Source organism: Mytilus californianus, unplaced genomic scaffold, assembly GCF_021869535.1.
Source record: "Mytilus californianus isolate M0D057914Y unplaced genomic scaffold, xbMytCali1.0.p SCAF_4, whole genome shotgun sequence".
Classification (NCBI taxonomy): Eukaryota; Metazoa; Mollusca; class Bivalvia; order Mytilida; family Mytilidae; genus Mytilus; species Mytilus californianus.
The window spans coordinates 113,124,895-113,147,309 of record NW_026262690.1 but is presented as its reverse complement, the minus strand read 5'-3'; the positions used below and the strand labels follow the sequence as shown (position 1 = coordinate 113,147,309).

General features: G+C 32.7%; 1 protein-coding gene across 6 annotated transcripts in view; it reads right to left on the bottom strand.

The window, feature by feature from the left end:
- LOC127739174 (monocarboxylate transporter 12-like) overlaps nucleotides 1-8,547 on the bottom strand; it is a 104,060-nt gene extending 95,513 nt beyond the window's left edge. For 3 of the 6 annotated variants that reach the window (XM_052250777.1, XM_052250775.1, XM_052250776.1), the window contains exons 1-2: nucleotides 7,718-8,547; nucleotides 6,943-7,086 (exon numbers count right to left, since the gene is read on the bottom strand). In XM_052250777.1, the coding sequence (XP_052106737.1) occupies nucleotides 6,943-7,086; nucleotides 7,718-7,904 (331 nt within the window). In that variant the 5' untranslated portion in view covers nucleotides 7,905-8,547. The remainder of the gene's footprint in view (nucleotides 1-6,942; nucleotides 7,087-7,717) is intronic. The other 3 variants (XM_052250780.1, XM_052250778.1, XM_052250779.1) reach the window with 1 other exon arrangement.
- Nucleotides 8,548-22,415: the final 13,868 nt, after the last annotated feature.

Below are 22,415 nucleotides of genomic sequence, written 5' to 3'. Positions count from 1 at the left end.
CATATTTAATGTTCATTTTAAAGGTCTTTTCGGTATTTTATCTCAGCATTGTAATGTTTAACAGTGTTAATCCTTATCTTCAGTTGATTTGAATTTGATGCTATTAAATTTCGAAATCATTTTAAATTAAGGAATGTATCGCCCTCATGCATAGCTCTGATTCCGTATCCTGGTTTGGATTTTCTTTTCGCACTTTTTTTTTATTAGCTCTTCAATGTTTGTAAATGTATTAGGTTTCGACTTTCAAATAGTTTGGCCTCGTGCATCACTGTAGAAACAGTAAGAAAAGAATATATTTAACTAAGCGTAAAATTTGCCAATCATGAGATTTGAAAGAGAGGCGAAAGATACCAAAAGGACATTCAAACTCATAAGTCGAAAATAACTGACATTAAAAAAGATTTTAAAGCAGACTTATGTTTGCTCAAAATGAAATTTCATAAAAGTAAAATATTGCTTTTAATAACTTATTTTGCTTTAAATGAAATTAAAAATGCATTACTTTTCATTATCCTGAAATCTTAAATAGGAACAATATTAATTACCTGCAAGAGGAGGTCCAAAAAGTGTTCCTAGCCCACAATAAAGCATTATGTATCCAATGCCATGAGCAAATCTCTCTCTCTTCCTATGATGCATATCACTATAGTGTTCAATACAATCCAACAACAACCGGAATAACAGCCAAGAACACTTGCATATATTATTTTAGCATAGAACTCATAACGGAAAAATGGGAAAACTATGGTACCAATGCCTAAAATACCAAAAGTTCCGAAAAGCGTAATAGTTTCATCGATATCGTGACTGTTGTTCGCCATGCCAAAAAGTAATTTGCCTATAGCACTCCATATACCAGCCAGTGACATAAATAGAGATATTTCTGTTTTTGTTGAATTCGTCCGCAAACAGTATTTTGGAAAATGTAAATACAGAAGGAAAACGCTTATATCCGCTAAAAAAAGACATGCGCATATGCACGACATTGGTAAATTTTTCATAATGGACAAATACGGTCTACAAGAATTTTGAGGTCTTTGTTTTTGAAGAGGAGTGCGTTCTTTTGATCTTTTTTCTAATTCTAATTCCCAGAAAGTCGAAGCACATACACAATACTGTAAAGAGAGACCTCCAAGAAGGATAAAATATCCTGTTCTACCGTAGGTTTCATAAATAAACTGGAAAATAGGAGTCAGCAGAAACGGGCCTATACCTGATCCTGATATAGCGAATCTACATGCTATGTTTCGTTTTCGTTCAAAGTTGAATCCGAGAACAATTAGGCCAGAGTTATAGCATATGCCTAGACCAGTACCTTAAAAGAGATGAATACATGGATTATGAAATATTTTTATACTGTTTAAAAACTTTATCCAAGATACCGGGCTTTTCTTTATTATGAAGTAAAGCTGTTCTACCACTGTCCCAGGTTAGGGGGAGGGTTTGGCGATCGCAAACCTCTTACTCCGCTACATTATTCATGTAGATATAAGAAGATGTGGTATGAGTGCCAATGAGACAACTCTCCATCCAAGTCAAAATTTATAAAAGTAAACCATTATAGGTCAAAGTACGGTCTTCAACACGGAGCTAGCCTTGGCTCACACCGAACAGCAAGCTATAAAGGGCCCCAAAAATTACTAGTGTAAAACCATTCAAACGGGAAAACCAACGGTCTAATCTATATAAAAAACGAGAAACACTTATGAACCACATCAACAAACGACAACTACTGAACATCAGATTCCTGACTTAGGACTTACAAACAATTGCAGCGGGTTTAAACGTTTTAATGGTACCAAACCTTCACCCTTATCTGAAACAATAGTGTAACATCGCAACATAGAAAGACACACTATAAAATATCAATTGAAATGGCTTAACTCAATCAAAAGACATATTAACACCAGTGAACATACACTGAACAAATAAATTTGATCTATGATACAATGTAAATACAAAATAAATAAATTAAGGGAAGAATAATAAAAGTAACATGTTATACCGCTGTGAAATGTTAAACAATTTAAGAAAAACAATATGCTTGAACAAAAATATCAGCCATTTGCAATTACTTTAAACACAGGTAAATGAAAATAATTTTGTTGTTAGGTATACGTGTACAGTTCAAATAGAGAAATGAAATATTTTAACAAAATAAATAATTTTGATGTTCATAGTACGAAGAAGTGAAAATTTATAGTAATGCCAAACACTTATCATAGCTGGTATATAGACCAGATATAACCCTGAATAACATTAAATAACAAAAAAGCATTACAATTAGTATCAACAGGTCAAATAAACAAGAAAGTACGATTTGAGAGTACTCGCAGTTACTGACAGCTAGTTAAAAGCCAAAAACAATTAATAATAAAAAATCATGCATCCGAGACTAAAATCAACTAAAACACATCCCAGGGATTTAGTGTTTTAACGTCATGGACAGTCAAAGAAGACATGACTTGTGCAATGCCAAAAATAAATGTATCGACAGGCAGTAGGATAGTTAGGAGTTAACCTCTTTATTGATCAAAATGGACGTGGGTGTGTCTTTATACATCCCGTTTGAAAAGAATACAAATTTAGTTATGTTTTAATTTGCTGATTACAAAATCGATATTAGTGCCAATGTAAACTATATTCAAAGATCTAATTACAACATTGGTAAGATAACCTTTACTAATAAGTTTGTTTAAAGGTTCGATGAGTTTACACGGATCACATAGTGATTTCTGCGCTTTAAGTACAATATTACCGTAAAATTTAGGATGTGAAATACCGTTTTTAATCAGTTTTCTACAGGTACAGCCAAATTTACTAATCATATCTTTGTATCTATGAAAGAATTTAGTAAAAGTTTTACGTAATTTATGGTAACGAAATCCCTGACTTAATAATTTACCAGTGATGCATTGATTACGTTCGTTAAAATCTATGACATCACTACACACACGGGCATAACGAACGAGTTGGGATATATAAACACCGTATGATGGAGCCAAAGGAACATCGTCGTCTTAAAAAGGAAAATTAACAATAGGGAATGAAAAGTCGTCTCTTTTGTCGTAAATTTTAGTATGGAGTTTTCCTTTAGAGATTGAAATGTCCAAATCTAGAAAAGGACAACTACTGCTGTTTATGTTAGATTTAGTTAAAGTTAGTTCTTTTGGGTAAATTTCGGTAGTATATTTAGAGAACTCTGGATTATTTAACGAAAAAATATCATCTAGATAACGGAAGGTGTTGTTGAATGTATCAACCAAATGTAACAATGACGTGTCTTTACTGAGTTTGGTCATAAACTGAGATTCATAGCAATACAGGAATAAATCTGCTATTAAAGGGGCGCAGTTAGTGCCCATAGGAATACCTACTACTTGTCGATACACTTTATTGCCGAAAAGTACATATATGTTGTCCAGAGAAAATTTAAAGCTTCAATCATATCTTCACATTTCCAGTAAGTGTATCTAGCATACTTTCCTTTTTCGTTACAGAAAAAGCTTTAAACGAGTTACAACAAATAAATTTGTAATGAGATTGTTCAAAATCCATTTAATTAAATATGAAAACTTTTTCTTGATAAGATTGTGTGTGGAAGTGTAGTATAGAGAGTAGAAAAATCATAACTGTCAACAGAATTGAAAGGACCATCAAAAGCATGTATTTTATCTAAAACCTCTAAAGAATTTTTAACACTCCAAAAATAATTAATACCATTATTTTCATAAGCTTTATTACAAAAGTTAATAACAAGTTCTTTGATAGTAGTAAGGGAGGTAGTTAGAAACACTATTAGATTGGTAGTAGAACACTTACTAGATGCGGAGATGAAACGGAATTTAAATGTTTTATTATGCAATTTAGGTAACAATTACATAGTAGGGACTTTCAAATGTTCGGAAGAGGCTTTAAGCTGGGTAGTGGCAGTGATATGCTTGTTTACAATTTGACTCTCTGTGGAGCGTACGGAACCTGAATGTAGATGAATTTGTAATTTCGTTTTGGAGAACTTCCGTGTAGTAAATGCGTCACACCACCACTACATTATTTGCTGCTTTGTCTGCCGGTACGAACACAAACCGCTTTGCGAGTACTTGGAGTTTATTTTATATTCTAGAAATGGGAATATCATGGACCCTATTACTAATTTCAGAATTGTTTTCAAAATGAGATATACGAATATTAACAGTATTCATAATTTTATTCAAATAACTGTCTAGAGATTTTTTATCAGATTTTTCACGTTTACACCAATTTTTACAGTAGACAGACAGAGCGTCTTTATTGACCTGACGACACTGTTTCCAATATATTTTAGATGCATGACGATATTTCGGTCCTTTCTTAAGAAAAGTTATGACCTCACGGTCTTCGACGATGTTGAGGTCTCCTGTAAGGACATGACCATAGGGAACATATCTAACACTAGATGTTTCACAGTCTCAAGTGGAAGGAACATTATTTTCTATATTGACGTCTGATGTAACTGACGTATAATTAAAAATCAAACTTCTGCTGGTTTTTTTTTTATAAGAATACGAAATAATGGGTGGTTCTATATTATCAAAATATGGAGGTATTTGGCTTTGGATGGTAGAGTCATTGAATATACTAGATAAGTTAATAAAATCAATACCTCTATTTATATATTTTAATTTAAGAAAATGCCGTTTATGATTTTCGGGTTTATCGATACTAGGAAATAGCCTATGATGACAAAAGGCTGTAATAATACGGGTGTATTCATACATTGGGCTAAAAAAAGAAATTTTATCACACTCACGAAAAATAGCATATAATTTACTTATTGGTATCTGACCCAGTTTGCATAATACTTGATGTCTGCCATTATTTTTTATTATAGACAACAGATCAGCAAGTGTATAATTTATACGATGTTTAATACGTTGATTACGGTTTTTGCGTTTGCCATTAGACCTTTTATTTTTAAGTCGTTTATCGACAATATTAATGACATCGATTGAAGTTTTAGTTATGTTCCCCTGTCCTAATATTTTGTCATTAAGACCGAGAGGATAAGTGCTGTCATAAATTAGACCATTGGTTTTCTCGTTTGAATTGTTTCACATTTGCTCTTAATGTTGTGGCCTTTTAAAGATTACTATTTGATAAGCGTTTTGTTCATTGTTGAAGACGGACGACTGCTTCCTATTTACCGATACGCATGCATTCTTGCTAAGACTATATTAATTTGTTGAGATTTAAAAATCATATAAAGAAATTATTGTTATATTATTGTTGAACCTAAATGAATCATAATCTAACCAGTGAGTAATGATTCAACCTTTAATGTTTTTTTTTAATTTATAATTTTAAAACGTACGAGAAAAAACATGCACATTCGACTTATTTCTACTGTGCAAGTTCATTCAATGCGTACTTCGTTAGTTTATTTTACGGTACCGTGCACGTTACTTTATGCGAAAAAATGGGGTATATTTAACTGGTCAATATCGCGAAATCGGTCATTCTATAAGAATATTTATGTATACCACAACAATGGAAAGAAAGCTGAGAAATATGATAAACAAATTGGCATGAATAAGACCGTTGGTATTTCTCGGTTTAATTGTTTCGCATTTTCCTTTGATGACATTGCCTTTTAAAAAGCTTATAAGGGTATAAAAAGTAGCCAATATATGGTACATATGTGTTGTTGGGTTAGTGCCTCCGACGTTCACATTACATTTACTTTTATTTGTATTGACCAATTATTCATTCAAAAATTGTCCTAGTTTATAAATGAGAAGATGTGGTATGATTTTAAAAGACTATGAATATGCTAAGTCCACGATGATATACTTGCGGATCAAGTGACGCCACGTTCTTCCTCGCGCGTGGATTGCCAATGCATGAGACCACTATCCACCAGTGACCAAATGAAGCGGATGTAAGCAAAAGTCTTCATCATACAAAAAGTAAAATAACAAAAATACCGAACTCCAAGGAAAATTCAAAACGGAAAGTCCTTTATCAAATGGCAAAATCAAAAGCTCAAACACACAAAACGAATGGAAAACAACTGTCATACCGAAAGTAAGCCTTAAAAGGTCATGGCATGAAGAAAATACAAATAAGAAAAAGCAACGGTCTTATTTATGTTAAGTTGAATGTCGTATTTATTTATTTAGCTTTCTTTCCATTGTGGTGATATACACAAATCTTCTTCTAGAAGGATCGATTTCGTGATTGACCTGTAAAATATGCCACATTTTGATCATGAAATAACTTGCACCGTACGCATAGAATAAAGTAGCAAACTACACATTGAATAAACTTGCACATTAAAACATAAAATGAATTTCCATGTTTCGCCATTAGTGGACTAGCATGTTATGAATAAGCATAAATGTTTATATGCTACTGTGTAGATATTTATATGTCTGGGTTAGAACTTTTCGAATCTTGGTAATACAGTATTTAGTACCATTAATACATCTTTAAGTTACGTAAATCAACTCCTCTGTTATTGTTCATAAATATATAGTAACAAATATATTGGAGTTTTACCCAAATCTCTTTATATAGACTATTAACATGGGAAACTTAACCAATATCTTTGGTAATCAGTATTCCATAGATGACTGATTGTTGGTTGCTAAACGTCCAGTGGCAAATATTTCATGCATGTTCAGGACGAGGGTATTCCATAGAACATCCGTCTCTACGCTTAATTAGAACAATCTAGTGTTGTTGTTTTTTTATCATGTAAAGTACTTTCCTTGGTATTTTCAAACACTTTGTACCTTAGAAATTATGACGTCTTGAAAGGCTATTGAAGGCGTCAAAGAAAAAAAAGAAAATAGCCTTTCAAGACGTCATAATTATTTGGACTAGTCAAAGACCACAAGATTTACAGGTATACATATATTAATTTTGACTTTATTTTAATGAATTAGTTTTTAAAATATTTACCCGATAAAAGTCCCAGTGTCAAAAATGTCCAGTTAATATTGGGAACAAGCGCTGTTGTAACGAGACCAATGGTAAGTATCAGAGAACCTACCATCATTGATATTCTACAGTTAAATCTGTTAATTAAAACACCGGTCAATGGACCTAAAAGAACAATAATAGTTCACAAGACACATTGATTTTAATGTAAATATTTAATATTTAACGTCAATTGGTCTCCAGTGAAAAGTTGTCATATGGGCAATCGTATAAACACAAGGAGATGTGGTATGATTGCCAATGAGACAACTATCCACCAAAGTTCAAATGAAGTGGATGTAAGCAGTTATAGGCGACCGTATGGTCTTCAAGAATGAGAAAAACCCATACCGTAGTCTTCAAGAATGAGAAAAACCCATACCGTATAGTCTTCAAGAATGAGAAAAACCCATACCGTATACCACGTCTCCTAATTTTTATAAAGGCAAAAACGTAATAGTTCTCATTATACTGTTTAGTCTGATTAGACATTTTATCGGTTCTTCATTTGTCATTAGTTTCGGAGGTTTATTCTTATTTTTTTTATTCTTACTATTTCTACAAAGTTTCGGAATATAAAAACTACACAGATTCGTAACAGGTGTATTTGAGTTGTCCCCCTTTCTCCATAAAAATGTGTAAATGCCACTGAAAAAAGACAGCATTTGCTTAAGCTAAATAGCACGTGATATAACCTACTGATACATGTAGCAATTAAAAAAAAACCAAACAAAAACACTCTCATCCAAATATTTACCTGCTAATGATATTAAGGCCAAAAACAAAGCACTGAACCATGACGTTTTCAACAAACTATCATCGAAGGTCTCCAACAGCACTATATGTACCATACCACTAGCCCATTGGAAATAACCACTTATACAGTGTGCAAAAAACGAGGAAGCAGCTACTACCCATGCCCAGCCACGGTCTGGCTTTGTCATAGCTTAAATGTGTATTTGAAGAAACTTCACTATCCAATCTTAAATCATTTCTAAAATCTATATTTTATCTATAGAGAAATAGGGTACGAGTCTTCCATGATTTCTTCTTTAATAACCAAATATGCTCATATCCTATCGGTTTACAGTCGTTACACATCCTAATAGTTTTCACGCACACATCCTAATAGTTTTCACGCACACATCCTAATAGTTTTCACGCACACATACCAGCGTATTTGTGTGTTTTTATATCAAACTAAATACAATATTCCATAAGGTTATATCTCACACGTATATTGTTCTAATTATCGAAACATTTTGAGAATTTTTCACATAGAATTAGTCCTTGAAACTTTACGGATTTAAATATTTTACCTCGTCACGTAAATATTGACATATACATTAGAAATGTGATGAAGTATGTTGATTTAAAACATATCCGTCATGCTATCAAATTAAATGCATTAATTATATATATCCAAGGTCATGAATTCGTTCATTCGTGCGTCACACTGTGTGCTCACATTTCTTCAATAAAACGACAATAAAAATACTACATCGATACATTTATATAATGCAATCGTTCAGAGAAACAGAGAAAGCATTTAACAAAATTAAACGGATTACATATCATTTCAGGATTCAAAAATATATATCTATATGCACAGAATTAAAAAGAACTAAAATGGCAGCACCTGTCAAAATATGTGTAAAGATTTGTAATGGATTACTTAATGCTATGAATACATATTTATTGCACAAAAACATTATTTAAAATTTCTATTGTTAAATAGTTCGTGAAATTGTCTAAAATCTTGTATAGAGAGTAATGGGTCAAATAAATACAGAGATCAGAAAAATGGCGTCAAATTTAAAGGTAACAGAAACGAACAGTCCAATCCAGACCCTAATAATTGGAAATTGCTGAACTGTGTGACGACGATCACATACATTGTACCTGCCCGTGTTTCCAAGATTTCGATCTTTAAGTCTAATAGACTTATTTTATGGACGCCAGGAGAGAATAACTGTTCGTGTTTTATATATAAAATAAGGAGATGTGGTATGATACCCAAAATGAGACAACTACCCAACACAGTAAATAACCCACTCTCCTCAGAGCTAAAGGGTCGTTACTTTATAGGTCATCGTACGCCCATCAACGATGAGCAAAACCCATACCGACATGACAAACTGTGAAATAATTCAAACGAAAAAACCTATAGCCTTTTTCATAACAGTTTTCCACGAAATTAATTTTGGATCTGAGGTCATGTATCAAACGACAAGAAAACAAAATTACAAACAAAAATGTATCATTTGTAATACATCACAGTTCCTAAAGTACGCAGGCTTTTTTGTTGCAGAAAAGGGGAGCAGAAAAGGTTGCATTCGCTTAAATTACTTACAATATTTTCATGGGACGTGTTAAAATGTTTTTCTTGTGTACACATCCCTAGAAATGTCACAACATTCCATGAATTTGTATTCCCTAAAGTGAATTTACTTAAACTAATTCTTTTAGTAATATAACTTCCTGACATTTCGCTTTAAACCAATTTTTTAGTTTGATAATTGAATCCGAAATTTTAGCATGGTAATTTGTATCTTAAGTTGCACAGACGCTTGGGTACAGGATTTGAATTTTTTACCCCCTTTTTGCAATGAATATTTATGACTACGATTTCAATATACGGAATAAGAAGTTTTCAAAAGTGGTGAATGGAGAGAACACGGATAAAGATGACACGTTGAATAGGGGCAGAAAGAAGGAGGTTTGATAATAGAGATTTTTCGTTCCATGAAATTGCAAAGGTAAAGTGTCTTATTTCTTTTAAAACCGTGTTAATTTCATTGATTACAGAAAAGGATGATATATATTTTGCCAATGCTGTTTTGCCTACGTCATAAACATTTTGAAATTGGAATATTTTGTGCAAGATGACATTTACGCACACCTAGATCGCTGTGTAAGACACATGTAGCAGATAAAAAACATATTTATAAAAGTATTTGAAAATGAGGCTAAATAAGCAGTTACTCGGTGTTTTATTTTACTGAAAAGAAATTTACAGGAATAGTGAAATATGCAAGGCAAAATTTTAAACTTTAAATACCGGTATCTGACTAATGTCTTGTGAACATCTGAAGGATTTTTTCTGATAAAATGATAATAATTTAATGTTTTAGAATGCAGGGAACCCATAATAGTATTATCATATCATTTACGTTTTCCTTGCAAGAGGCCAACCACGGACCCTTTAAGAGTCGCTGCAAGGTGCAATATTTCCTGAAACGATTTCACACAATAAAGACATTATATCGTTAATACATGTACTTTACTAAATTCTTCCATAGATACACAGATTTGGCTTTACCTTTTTAAAAACTTATTTCAAACGGGATAGCGCATCCTATTTTTTACGAAGATGTTGTTTACCGAGCCCGGAAATTTAGATACGATCCAGGTAAACTAATCGATCCTTTAAATAAACTTATTCTAAAAGGTTACCAATTCAACACTGTAGTCAGATCATTAAATATTGTTTTATTGGTACAGATATTGATTTTTTTATCAGTAAATTAAAACCAAACTAATATTATATATAGAATCATGTGCATAACAGTGTAGCCGAGACCATTGATTGGCGCGCAAAAATATCCCATTGACTGGGTCAGATTAGGTGAACGTTCGTCTGTAACGCCCAAAACTCACGACGTATTTATTATAGACATTTAAACTGTGAGGTCACCAAAGGGTCTCAACGCCTAAATAAAATAATTCGAAAAACTAATCAGGAATAACCTTTGTGTTTTGATTTATATTGAATACTTACACTGAACTGCGGTCAAGCTTAGCGAAAGGTCGTGCAACATAATCAGTCAAACAAACTTTATTAGATTAACTCGTTAAGGAACGATCGTTTTCATTGGTCAATTCAAACCTTCGACCTCACACCTGCGAAAATAGAACACGCGTACTATAAAGCTGAATGGACTGATCAGTATTCACGTAGCCGGTCAAGGTCGTTAAAAACTTCCATCGTCGTATTCCCGAACATGATTGTGTTCTTGATTATTGATGACAATTCTAGCTTTTATACATGTGCATGTAAAATTTTAAACTTTAATCTTAACAGTCACGTCGAAATATTTAATTCAACAGTCTCCTCTCAATTGGTCCTGGATTAAGGGAGCTACCATTTTATTTTGATTGGGGGTGAAGGACTTGGATGAAACATTTTGTCCTTCATTTTTTTTAGTTGTTATCTCTGTCCTGTCTTTCTATTTTTCAGTCTGTTAGGTCCTGACTATATTTATTCGTTTATCCTGATTTTTTACATAAATCGTCATCCTGCCTTTTTTTTTTGTCAAGTTGCTCACCCTGCCTTATCTTTTATTCAATGGACTTGATGAATTAACGTTGTACTTGAAATGAAACCGTACTTAACTACAAAAATAACCAAATTACATACTAAAGATATTGCTCGATTTTTATAGTAAATGGGTTTGTGTTATAAACTGTCATGTTCATTATTCATATTCTTTCATAAGTTTTAGGATAGTGTGATTTTTTTTCTGATTTAGTTTACTTGATTTTGAAAAAAAAAATCCCGAAATTCTAAGTAAATTCAGAACATGTAACCAGCCATGCTTTGTTTAGAGAAAAAATGGAGATGGCAAACCATGGCACAGTGGAAGGAAATGTACTTTATAAACTCCAGCGATATACTTTCTTAATTTATAATTAACTGTTTTGCTATCCTCGGTTGAAAATTATATATTGTAAATATTTAAATAGTTGCATAGAAAACAATCAGTTTTAAACAGTGTGGTTATTCACTAAATGTATTGATAAAAGGTGACTCCATTTTTGTACATACTTTTACAGTAGTCATCCTTAATTTCTTAATATTTCGTTTATAAGTTTATCATACATGTATGATTTTGTATTTCATTTTAAGACGCACGCATGCCACACGTTACTTTGGCGGATTGTTCAACAATGTTATGCAAAGCTCTATTCTTACGGTATGAAATTAAAGGATACATTTTCAACCAATCAAAATCGAAAACAGTACATTTATATAGTTCCTTATAAACTACGACATTTCTCACAAGTATTTATTTATTTTTTAGTTCCACACATGCAAAAATAAAATCTTCGCCGATGAAACATTTCAAACCTTTTTACACCAACATGCCTTCACTGAATTCATTTGAATTTCGTGGTGACCATGATAGTACATCTATATTCACGTGCACACATGGTACGATCTTTCGGGGACAATTTGCTCGTTTATGACACGTCATTTCTGAAGAACAAACGCTTAGCTTCTTTATTTTCGTTTTATAGCATGAAAACAATAAAAGAGGAATGTGCAACCCATCATAAATTTGAAATGGATCAGTATTATGAGATCCTTATTATAAGTAACTACGACATTGTCTGGATAATAACCTAGCGTCAATATGAAAGAAATTAAAGTGGTTCATACATTCATCCGTATAAAAGCGGCACATGTATTTTATTTTATCCTTATATTTTTCATAGTGCGGTACAAGTGCTGCATGCATAAAGAATATTACTTAACACAAATTATTAGTATAATATTTCGACCCCACTATTTGAAATTCACAAAATACTTATTTAATTATTTCGACCAAAAATCATTGTTTTTTACGTTCGTAGTAACGTAGTACATTCCATTGTCGGTCACCTGTGTCAATTCACGTGCACACAACAATTGTTGTTGTATTTAAATCTTTCGGCCAATGAAGTGAGACGTTACAAGTTGTTTGTTTGTGATACGCCAGAATGTTATCAATGAATTATCAATCGCTAAACTTGACTGCATTTCAGTGTAAACGTTCTTTACTTGTGTTTTCGTTATGTTTTGATAATCAATTTTTATGACATCGCACGTTCTTTCAACAAAAAAAAAAGGATTTAACTGGCTTTAAAAGTTACAATGTATGTGTTGATTATTATCTTTTTTTTCGGACGTCAAAGCGATTTAACAATTGCGGTTGCATGTCCAATTATGTCATCTTTTAACTTTTATCTGGTCAAAATTTTATTTTAGAACGAATGCATGATCAACTTTAAAAAGTATGCGTACACAAAACATATAGACAAAATATACTTCTGTCCTGTCTTTTTCGTACTTGCAAGTTATTAGACAATAAAAAGGCTATTTGGATCAAGCCTAGTGGAATTTGCATTTACGTTTTTGAATAGGTAAAATGTATAGTTTGGTGAACTTTTCTGCTAACTACTATACTTGTGAAAAACCCTTGGCAACAGAAACATTTTCAGCTTTTTTTTTAATCGACCCAATTTACATAGTAATGGACGACTTCGTACATTTTATGATCGCAAATAAAATATGTATATAATATACTGTGCACTGTAGTTCGTATATATACTGAAACCCTTTGGCAACCCCATAGTTTAAATGTTTATAATAAATACGTCGTGAGTTGTGGGCGTTACAGACGAACGTTCACCTAATCTGACCCAGTCAATGGGATATTTTAGCGCGCCAATCAATGGTCTCGCCTACACTGTTTTGCACATGATTCTATATATATATATATATATATATATATATAATAAGTCTTAATTGAAAACAACGTTCAAACCTATGATTTCGTTGGATAAAAACCGCAATTTTTATACGTGTGCATGCAAAACAAATTTCTTGTTAGAGGGGTCTAAATACAGCACAAACAACATTTTCCAAAAGACAAAAAGAGTGAAAAAGTATATTTTAACAAAACGCATTTGACTAATAGGTCGAACAACAAATGTTCTTAAACCCTGCTGACTGCCATTGGCGATTGCCAAATAAACGGATCACCGATGTAATAAATGGATCTTAAATATAAATTTAATACTAAACAGAAAACAATTAACTTGCGGAAAAGATGTTATACCGCAAACAAAAGGTGCAAAGGTTTTTGTACACCATATCCGGATTTCGACAATTAATGTCTCTTCAGTGATGTTAGGAATCGAAACGGTATTTGGAAAGCCATACAATTTACCTCAATTTAGGATAGACTCTTGAATTTTGAGGAGTCAAAATAGGATGAACGGATCATATAAACCCGAAGGCAAATATAATACAAGCCCAAACGAAAAAATATAATAAGTCTAAATTGAAAACAACGTTCAAACCTATGATTTCGTTGGATAAAAACCGCAATTTTTATACGTGTGCATGCAAAACAAATTTCTTGTTAGAGGGGTCTAAATACAGCACAAACAACATTTTCCAAAAGACCAAAAGAGTGAAAAAGTATATTTTAACAAAACGCATTTGACTAACAGGTCGAACAAAAAATGTTCTTAAACCCTGCTGTACTTAGTGTCTTTTATGTTGTAGTGATGTATTAATACCCTGCTACGTCCTGTCTGTGTTTTTGTGATCTGTTGAGTTAAGCCCTTATCAACTGATTTTTATAGTTTGTTCATATGTTGTACTGTTAAACCGCTGTCCCAGGTTAGGGAGAGGGTTTAACCCCGCCACATTCTGTTTTGTGCCTGTCCGAGGTCAGGAGCCTGTAATTCAGTGGTTGTCGTTTGTTGCTGTATATCATATTGTAGTTCGTTCATTGTTTTTTGTACATAAATCAGGCCGTTAGTTTTCTCGTTTGAATTGTTTTACATTTGTCATTTCGGGGCCTTTTATAGCTGACTATGCGGTATGGGTTTTACTCATTGTTGAAGGCCGTACGGTGACCTATAGTTTTCTCGTTTGAATTGTTTTACATTTGTCATTTCGGGGCCTTTTATAGCTGACTATGCGGTATGGGTTTTAGTCATTGTTGAAGGCCGTACGGTGACCTATAGTTGTTAATTTCTGTGTCATTTGGTCTCTTGTGGAGAGTTGTCTCATTGGCGATCATACCACATCTTCCCATTTTTATATTATAGTTTGTTCTTATATTGTGCTGTTACGCCTCTTTCCAAAGTTGGGGGACACATTCTGTATGTGTCTGTTCCTAGTCAGGAGATTGTAATTCAGTGGTTGTTGTTTGTTGCTATTTATCATATTTGTTTCTCGTTTATTGTTTTGTTCATACATTAGGTCGTTAGCTTTCTCGTTTGAATTGTTTTACATTCGTCATGATGTACAGGTTTTGCTCATTGTTGAAGACCGTACACAAGGAAATTTCACTCACATGAATATCATGTGAATTTAGATTCACGTGATCTCACCTCAAACGAGCTTATACGTGAATATTCAAACTAAAGTTATTGAAATAACATCTGAATTTTCGATTTAATTAAAATCATGAAAAATACCAATTTTATGTAAAGTTCACGTGAAAAATTTCACTTAAGATCAATGTGAATCTCTATTCATGTGAAATTCCTCATCGGCTATTACCCCCACATCATCTTATTTATATTAATTGTCCTACCGACTCAGCTGGAAACGATGTCAATCCCTAATCGTCTTTAAATCAAAAGATAAACTACAACATTAAGTTTTAAAATGATTTGCCAGAAATTGAAGTAGTAATCAATTGGTGATAAACAAAAATCATTCGTTAGATGACAATAAAATTAATGTCTCAGCCATTAATCTTTCTAGATAACTTGAATAATATTGACTATTACGATACACGGCTTTATTCACTGTCTATATTTTTCCAGACATTGTATAGTACTGTGCACTTTTCAGTACCCTAATAAAGGTTAATAGCCCTTTAAAGCCATTATATAGGTGCAATTAAGTCACTTTGAATAGAACAAATTTTGATGTGTGTTTATGTTTCTCCACTGTGCATATCCTGTTTAACATATTTTTTTCCTTCCACATTTCTGCTTTTTCTCTTTATACTTGTAAAATTTATGTATTTTTGCTGAAAAAAATGCTTAAATACACAAGGTTAAATCTTTTATTTCAACACCAACATATTTGAAAAGCCTGCTTATTTCGGAAATAAATGTTTAAGATATCACAAACGAACTAATGGCAGGTTAATTGCTTTTACTGCAGAAATCATACAGATTGATTGATTGATTGGTGTTTAACGCTACTTTAAACACTTTTGTGCTATTTCGTGGCGTTGTGCCCGGAGAGAACCACCGACCTTCGGTAGGAAAACTGACAATCCTGGTCAATTAAGATTGGAGTGGAGTGCATCTGCCACGTGCAGGATTTGAACTCACGACCTCAGTGTTGACAGTAGTCCGCAGTAGTTCGACTACTTAGACCACTCGGCCACTGGGGCACCCTAAATCATAAAGAAGTGAATTTATTTTCTCGCAAGGACAAACTGTAGTCAATTCTACTTATGTTATAACTTTGAAAACATTTTTAAAATAAAAAGTGGGATTCATATTATCTCCAAACATAGTATTGAAAGTAGACTGGTTTCCTGTCCTTTGCTGATCTGTTTTCCTCTGACAACAAGGGGGTGTTTCAGATACCCGTATGTTGCAAGGGAGAGAACAAGCAGAGTATTGAAAGTCTTAACAGCTCTTGGAAATAAAATGTTATTGTTTGAGAATTCCAATTAATTGACATGGTTTGTTTATTTAAAAACAACAAAATCATTTTTTTATTTTCTAATTGTAAACATTAAAAGTGTTGGAATTGTCTGTTAAGTTTTGATGAGAATTAATTACATTAATAGAAAGAGAAAAATGGATATGAGGTATCCATCCATGACACAAGATCAGTACATGGAAAGCAAAAACACACAAAAAGCAAATGAACCGCGCTTTATTGCAGTTCTTCATCTCAAAGTCACAGTGAGACCAGCATTGATTGCATACTATTACATTATTTGTTCTTGCAAGTAGAACAAAACAAGTTTGCTCAACCGTCCACTGCTTTCCAATTTTGACAGATACAAACAACGGAAACAAGAACTTTTACAAGAACTATATTATATATTTTTCAAGGAAAGCAAGTGTTAAGTAATCTGTAAACTATAACTACAAGTATAAATGTTTGTACTTTCATGTCTAAATACGATTAAGTAGTTTGCAATTTTTAAGTTTTTGAAGTGGTATTTTCTCTATCGTGTACGAGGAATACTTTTTCCACGTCTCGCAGCCTCTTTTCTTACAAGTGTAAAGACGTCATATTAAACCATATTAGGAATACCATATACATGGTAACATGACCTTGTCCTTAAATGATTCGCAAAACATGTAGAGTTAGACAATTTCAATTAGTCTTCTTCTCTTTGTTTTATTTACTACCAGTCAAATGATATTGTTGTTAAAGGATCTTTTGATTATCATGCACGAAGGTCTCGAAGGGGTTTACAGAATAGAGAATAATGGGGCAAAATGTGTAGATTAAAGGGGGAAAAAGAATAAAGAAAAATGAACCAAAAAATAAAGAATAGAGAATAGGGGGCCAAAAAAAAATAAAGAATAAAGAAAAATGGGATAAACAATGAAAGAATACAGAAATGAAGGACCCCCAACCACACCCTCATGCACTTTACATTAAGTGTTGTACTTTAAACAATCCAGTCTGCTTATTTTTAAGATAAATTGAATAAAGGAAATGGATACCGATACATGTAGTAATTTTGCTGTCAATAGATATCTCCGTAAACAAATAGATGCAAAGAAAACATTTTTCAAATGTCAGCGAGAAATATTTGATCGATATTTTATTTTTTCTAGCTATTTACAAGACGTTTATCTGAGGCTGGATGAAAAAAAATATTGTATTGACAATGATTTCTAATAAAGATGTATTGAACATTTTTTTGGTTTAACTGCAGATTTTTTTGGCATGGATAAAGTTTGTTCTACCTAGGCGTTGCTTCCCTTTGCTGAAAAATCTAAAATCGAAACAAGGGATGGACTTTCACCTCATTTCCTTTATAGTATGAGGGTCTGGATGGGATTTACAGAATAGAGAATAATGGCAAAACAAAAATTGAATAGAGAAAAATGTACGTTTATCGACAGGTTGTAGGTATTCCTATGGACACCAATTGTGCCCCTTTAATAGCAGACTTTTTCCTATACTGTTATGAATCACAGTTTATGGCCAAACTCAGTAAAGAACCGTCTATATTCCATTTAATTGATAAATTCAACAACATGGCCGTTATCTTGATGATATTTTTTCGTAAAACAATCAATAATTCTCTAAATATACTGCTGAAATTTACCCAGAGGAACTTACTTTATATAAATCAAATATTAACAGCAATAACTGTCCTTTCCTATATTTAGATATTTAAGTGTTACACCAGAAACTCTACACAACAAATTACGACAAAAGGGATGATTTTTCTCTCCCTATTGTTAAGATCCCTTTTTTGGACGGTGATGTTCCTTTGGCAACGTCTTACGGTGTTTATATATCACAACTCGTTCGCTATATATGCCCGTGTCTGTTGTGGCGTTTTGGATTTCAATGAACGTAATCTATGTATTACTGATAAATTATTAAGTCAGGGATATCGTTACCATAAATTACCTTTACTAAATTCTTCGTTAGATATAAAGATTTGGTTTTGAAGTTTGGTTGTACCTGTAGAAATTTATTTCAAACGGGATAGCACCTCCTAATTTTTACGAACATTTTGTTTATCGAGCCCTGAAATTTAGATACGATCCGGGTAAACTTATCGATCCTTTAAATAAACTTATTCTAAAAGGTTACCAATTTAACACTGTAATTAGACTTTTGAATTTTGTTTTTATTGGTATTATTATAATAATATTGATTTTGTTATCAGTAAATTAAAATCAAACAAAATATTATTTTTATATACATATGCACATTCATTGCTCAACAATCTATCGAAACTTGTATCTTGGCATTGCACAAGGTCATGTTTTTTTTTCTGACTGTTAATGACGTCTTTACACTAAATCCATTGGATGTTAGATATGTACTGATTGATATGTTAGTCTTAGATACATGATTTTTTTTTATTAGTTGTTGTTGGCTTTGAACTAACTATCAGTAACTGCGAGTACTCTTAGATCTGTACTTAGTGTCTTTTTGTTGTGGGGATGTATAAGTACCCTGCCACGTCCACTCTGTGTCTTTGTTAGATGTTTTTCTATTTGTATCCATCTGATGAGTTAAGCCTTTTTCAACTGATTTTTTTTAGTTAGTTCTTATGTTGTACTGACTGTTACAACACTGTCACAGGTTAGGGGAGGGTTAGCGCCTTCAAACTAGTTTAACCCGCCACATTCTGTATGTGCCTGTCCCAAGTCAGGAGCCTGTAATTCAGTGGTTGTCTTTTGTTGTTGTGTATCGTATTTGTTTGTCGTTCACTATTTTTTATATAAATTAGGCCGTAAGCTGACTATGCGGTATGGTTTTTGCTCATTGTTGAAGGCCGTACGGTGACCTATAATAGTTGTTAATTTCTGTGTCATTTGGTCTCTTGTTGAGAGTTGTCTCATTGGCAATCATACCACATCTTCTTATTTTTATATTTGTTAATATTTTTTCAAGTTCAAAACAGCATTATGGTCCAATTTAATTCAGTCGAGATATCTTTGAGACATAGGGTAAACGTCAAGAAACAGCAAACTAAACGACACTTACTTACACCTCCACAAAGAAAATATAGGTCATCAATGATAAATACAAAGTGGTGTCCACATATATTGTCAACCTGTGCATAAAGCTTACAAAGATCTGCCAGCAACAGAGAATTTTACAAATGACAAAATCACATTAAGATGTCAAAATAAAACCATTGATGAGGTTCCTGACTATGGACAGGCACATGAATATGTCTAACTTAATTAATCTGTCTTCTTTCATTGTTGACATTGACCAAACATCTTTCTTATATTATCTAAATTTGCTAGATGTTGATCCAAATGGACCCACAATCTCCGCTAAAATCTATTTACGGATTGTATTGACACGTTAAGTAAGACAATATAAAAACAGACCAAATGTTGTCAAAATACGATATGGTTCTTGTTTATTGTCTAAACCCAAGAAATAAAAGTGATAATAGATTTTAAAATTCTTACTAAGTTGAAGGTTATAAATGATTTTTCTTCTTTATGCATATATCTGACTCTACATCTTTGTTTTTAGCTTTTTCTGATTTGTAAAAAAGTAAAAGAATTGCATTTTTATTTGAACATATATATTGTTTTGAATTGTTTTGAACATAAATCAGTCCGTTACTTTTTTTGTTTGAATTGATTTACATTAGTCATGTCGTGACCTGACTATTATGGCTTACTATATTTTAAGGGTTTTGCTCATTCTTCATGGCCGTCCGGTGACCTATAGTTGCTAATTTTTACGTCATATGCTCTCGAGTCCATAGATGTTACAGTGTCACTCATACCACATCTTCATATTTTATATATACACACTTTGCACTTTGATCGGGCTTTTTTGCGAATCCTATTCTAAAACATATTTTCCATTACAGTCGAAAAGTAGAACTATAATCTTTCAAATGACTTGAAAGAAAAAGTATCCATTTTAGTTGGACTTAATATTCGAAAAGGATAAGGAGTAATAATGAGCAGGGGCGGATCCAGGATATTTGAAGAAAAAGGGGGGGGGGGACGTAATTGCGGGAATTACTAAATATACCGCTGTGCAGATCGAGGCGAGAAAATTTTGACGATTTTATGCTAAAAAATATATATTTTCTTATCAAAGAGGGGAATTACGCCCTCTACGCCCCCTCTGAATCCAAAACTGAAGAGAGCAATATAAATCAAAAGTTGAAGAAGGACGTACAAATCAATGGCTAAGAATAGAAAGACAAAAAAGTGCACAAAATTTTTCAAGTTGTGGAGCACAAAAGAATAATAATCCATGCAGTAAGGTAGAATAAAAGATCGGCTTAAAATTTTAATTATTTGAAGGTAAAAAATATACATGTGGATTTTTATTCATATCAAGTGAAAATACTACTGGATAATGAAATTGAATGTCCGTTTGGTATCTTTTAAGTAAATCCACATGTTATGTTTTTAACATCAAATAATCAATGATGTTTATGATCAACCGGTGTGATAATTTTGTAACGAATAACGAAGTCATAAAATCGTGCAATATATATAGATTATTTCATTAGTACCAGTGGATTATCGGATTTATCCAATCGAGATAGTTAAATTATCGATTTTAAAGTCCCCAAGCCTTGGCCGCCGTTGGCGAGGACTTTAAAATTCGATAATTTAACTATCTCGATTGGATAAATCAGAAATCCACGAGTAACTAATCTGTTTCTCTAATGATTATCTAATACATTTTCATTTTTGATAAACGAAAATCCCCTTCGAGTGCCTTTCACATTCCACAAAGTTGTCAATTTCTCTAACACCTGTTAGCACATTTCGATTCATCCAGTGAGCTGACAAAGGTAATGATCCTTTAACTCAGCCAATCATCTACTGACATCATTGGCAACCACAAGTTGATCAATTTTTTTTTAAACAATGGGTCCAGAAAGGATTAAATTGCCAGAGAATTAGAGAAATTTTATTTACTGTGCGATACATTAAACCATTGCTGCTACAACACTTGACGTATAGAAAGATACACCAATTTCATAGTGCATTAGGTGTCTGTCAAACTGTACACAAGTAACAAACGCTTTTTACGATAAAGCCAGTACTACTACTTGAGTGTTGAAAAAACAAACAATGTTCTCTTCAATCGTAAACAAAACACCTTGGAAATGACAATATATATTACTAATATTTTTGTGTGATGGGAAAGGCGGGCTGGAGATGGAGGTAATAAAGCTTTTTATTTGTGTTTTAAACAAGGAAAATATTCAAAAACACACAATAATCTAATAAAGATTGGAAAATCAAATTAACTTAGTAAAACTTGCACATCAAACGAGTTAAGATTACAGAGCCAGTCAACAGTTAAAAAAGAGGAAGATAATTATGAAGAGAGCAATTAAAATTCTAATAAAACCAGACAATACCATGGCCGATCAGAAGAAAAAAACCCGACGAAAAGACAAACAATAAACGCTCTTTTGTTGTAAGGATAAGTTCCAAGCCGACCCTAATTGGCAATTTCTACATGTAAGTAAAGATATGATGTATACTTAACTGTATCTGTGGTATCCTTTATTTCAAGTTCATTGAGATATATGTGGAAAACATATTAACAAAATATGTATTGCTATACATTTATAAATACTTAAGTTTCTACATCTTGTCGATACTGTTTACATATATTTTGGCATTGATCAAGGTGATGATTTTCGCAGACTGCTTATGACGTCTTTACACTAAATCCGTTGGGTGTGTACTAAATTGATACTTTAGTCTGGAGAACATGACTTAAAAGGGTAGGCCTTGGTAACCCCCAAATTTTCCTCTCGTTTAATTTTTTTTAAATCTACACCATTGGAAGGGAAGGGGTCCATGCATTTTTTGAAATTCACCGTTGCATTTTGTGTTTATGGTAAATTGAATATGACCAATTTTGGGGTACTATAAAAAACGGTCGAAAACACTAGTAGGCATATATCATTGTGTGTTTTTGCACTTTT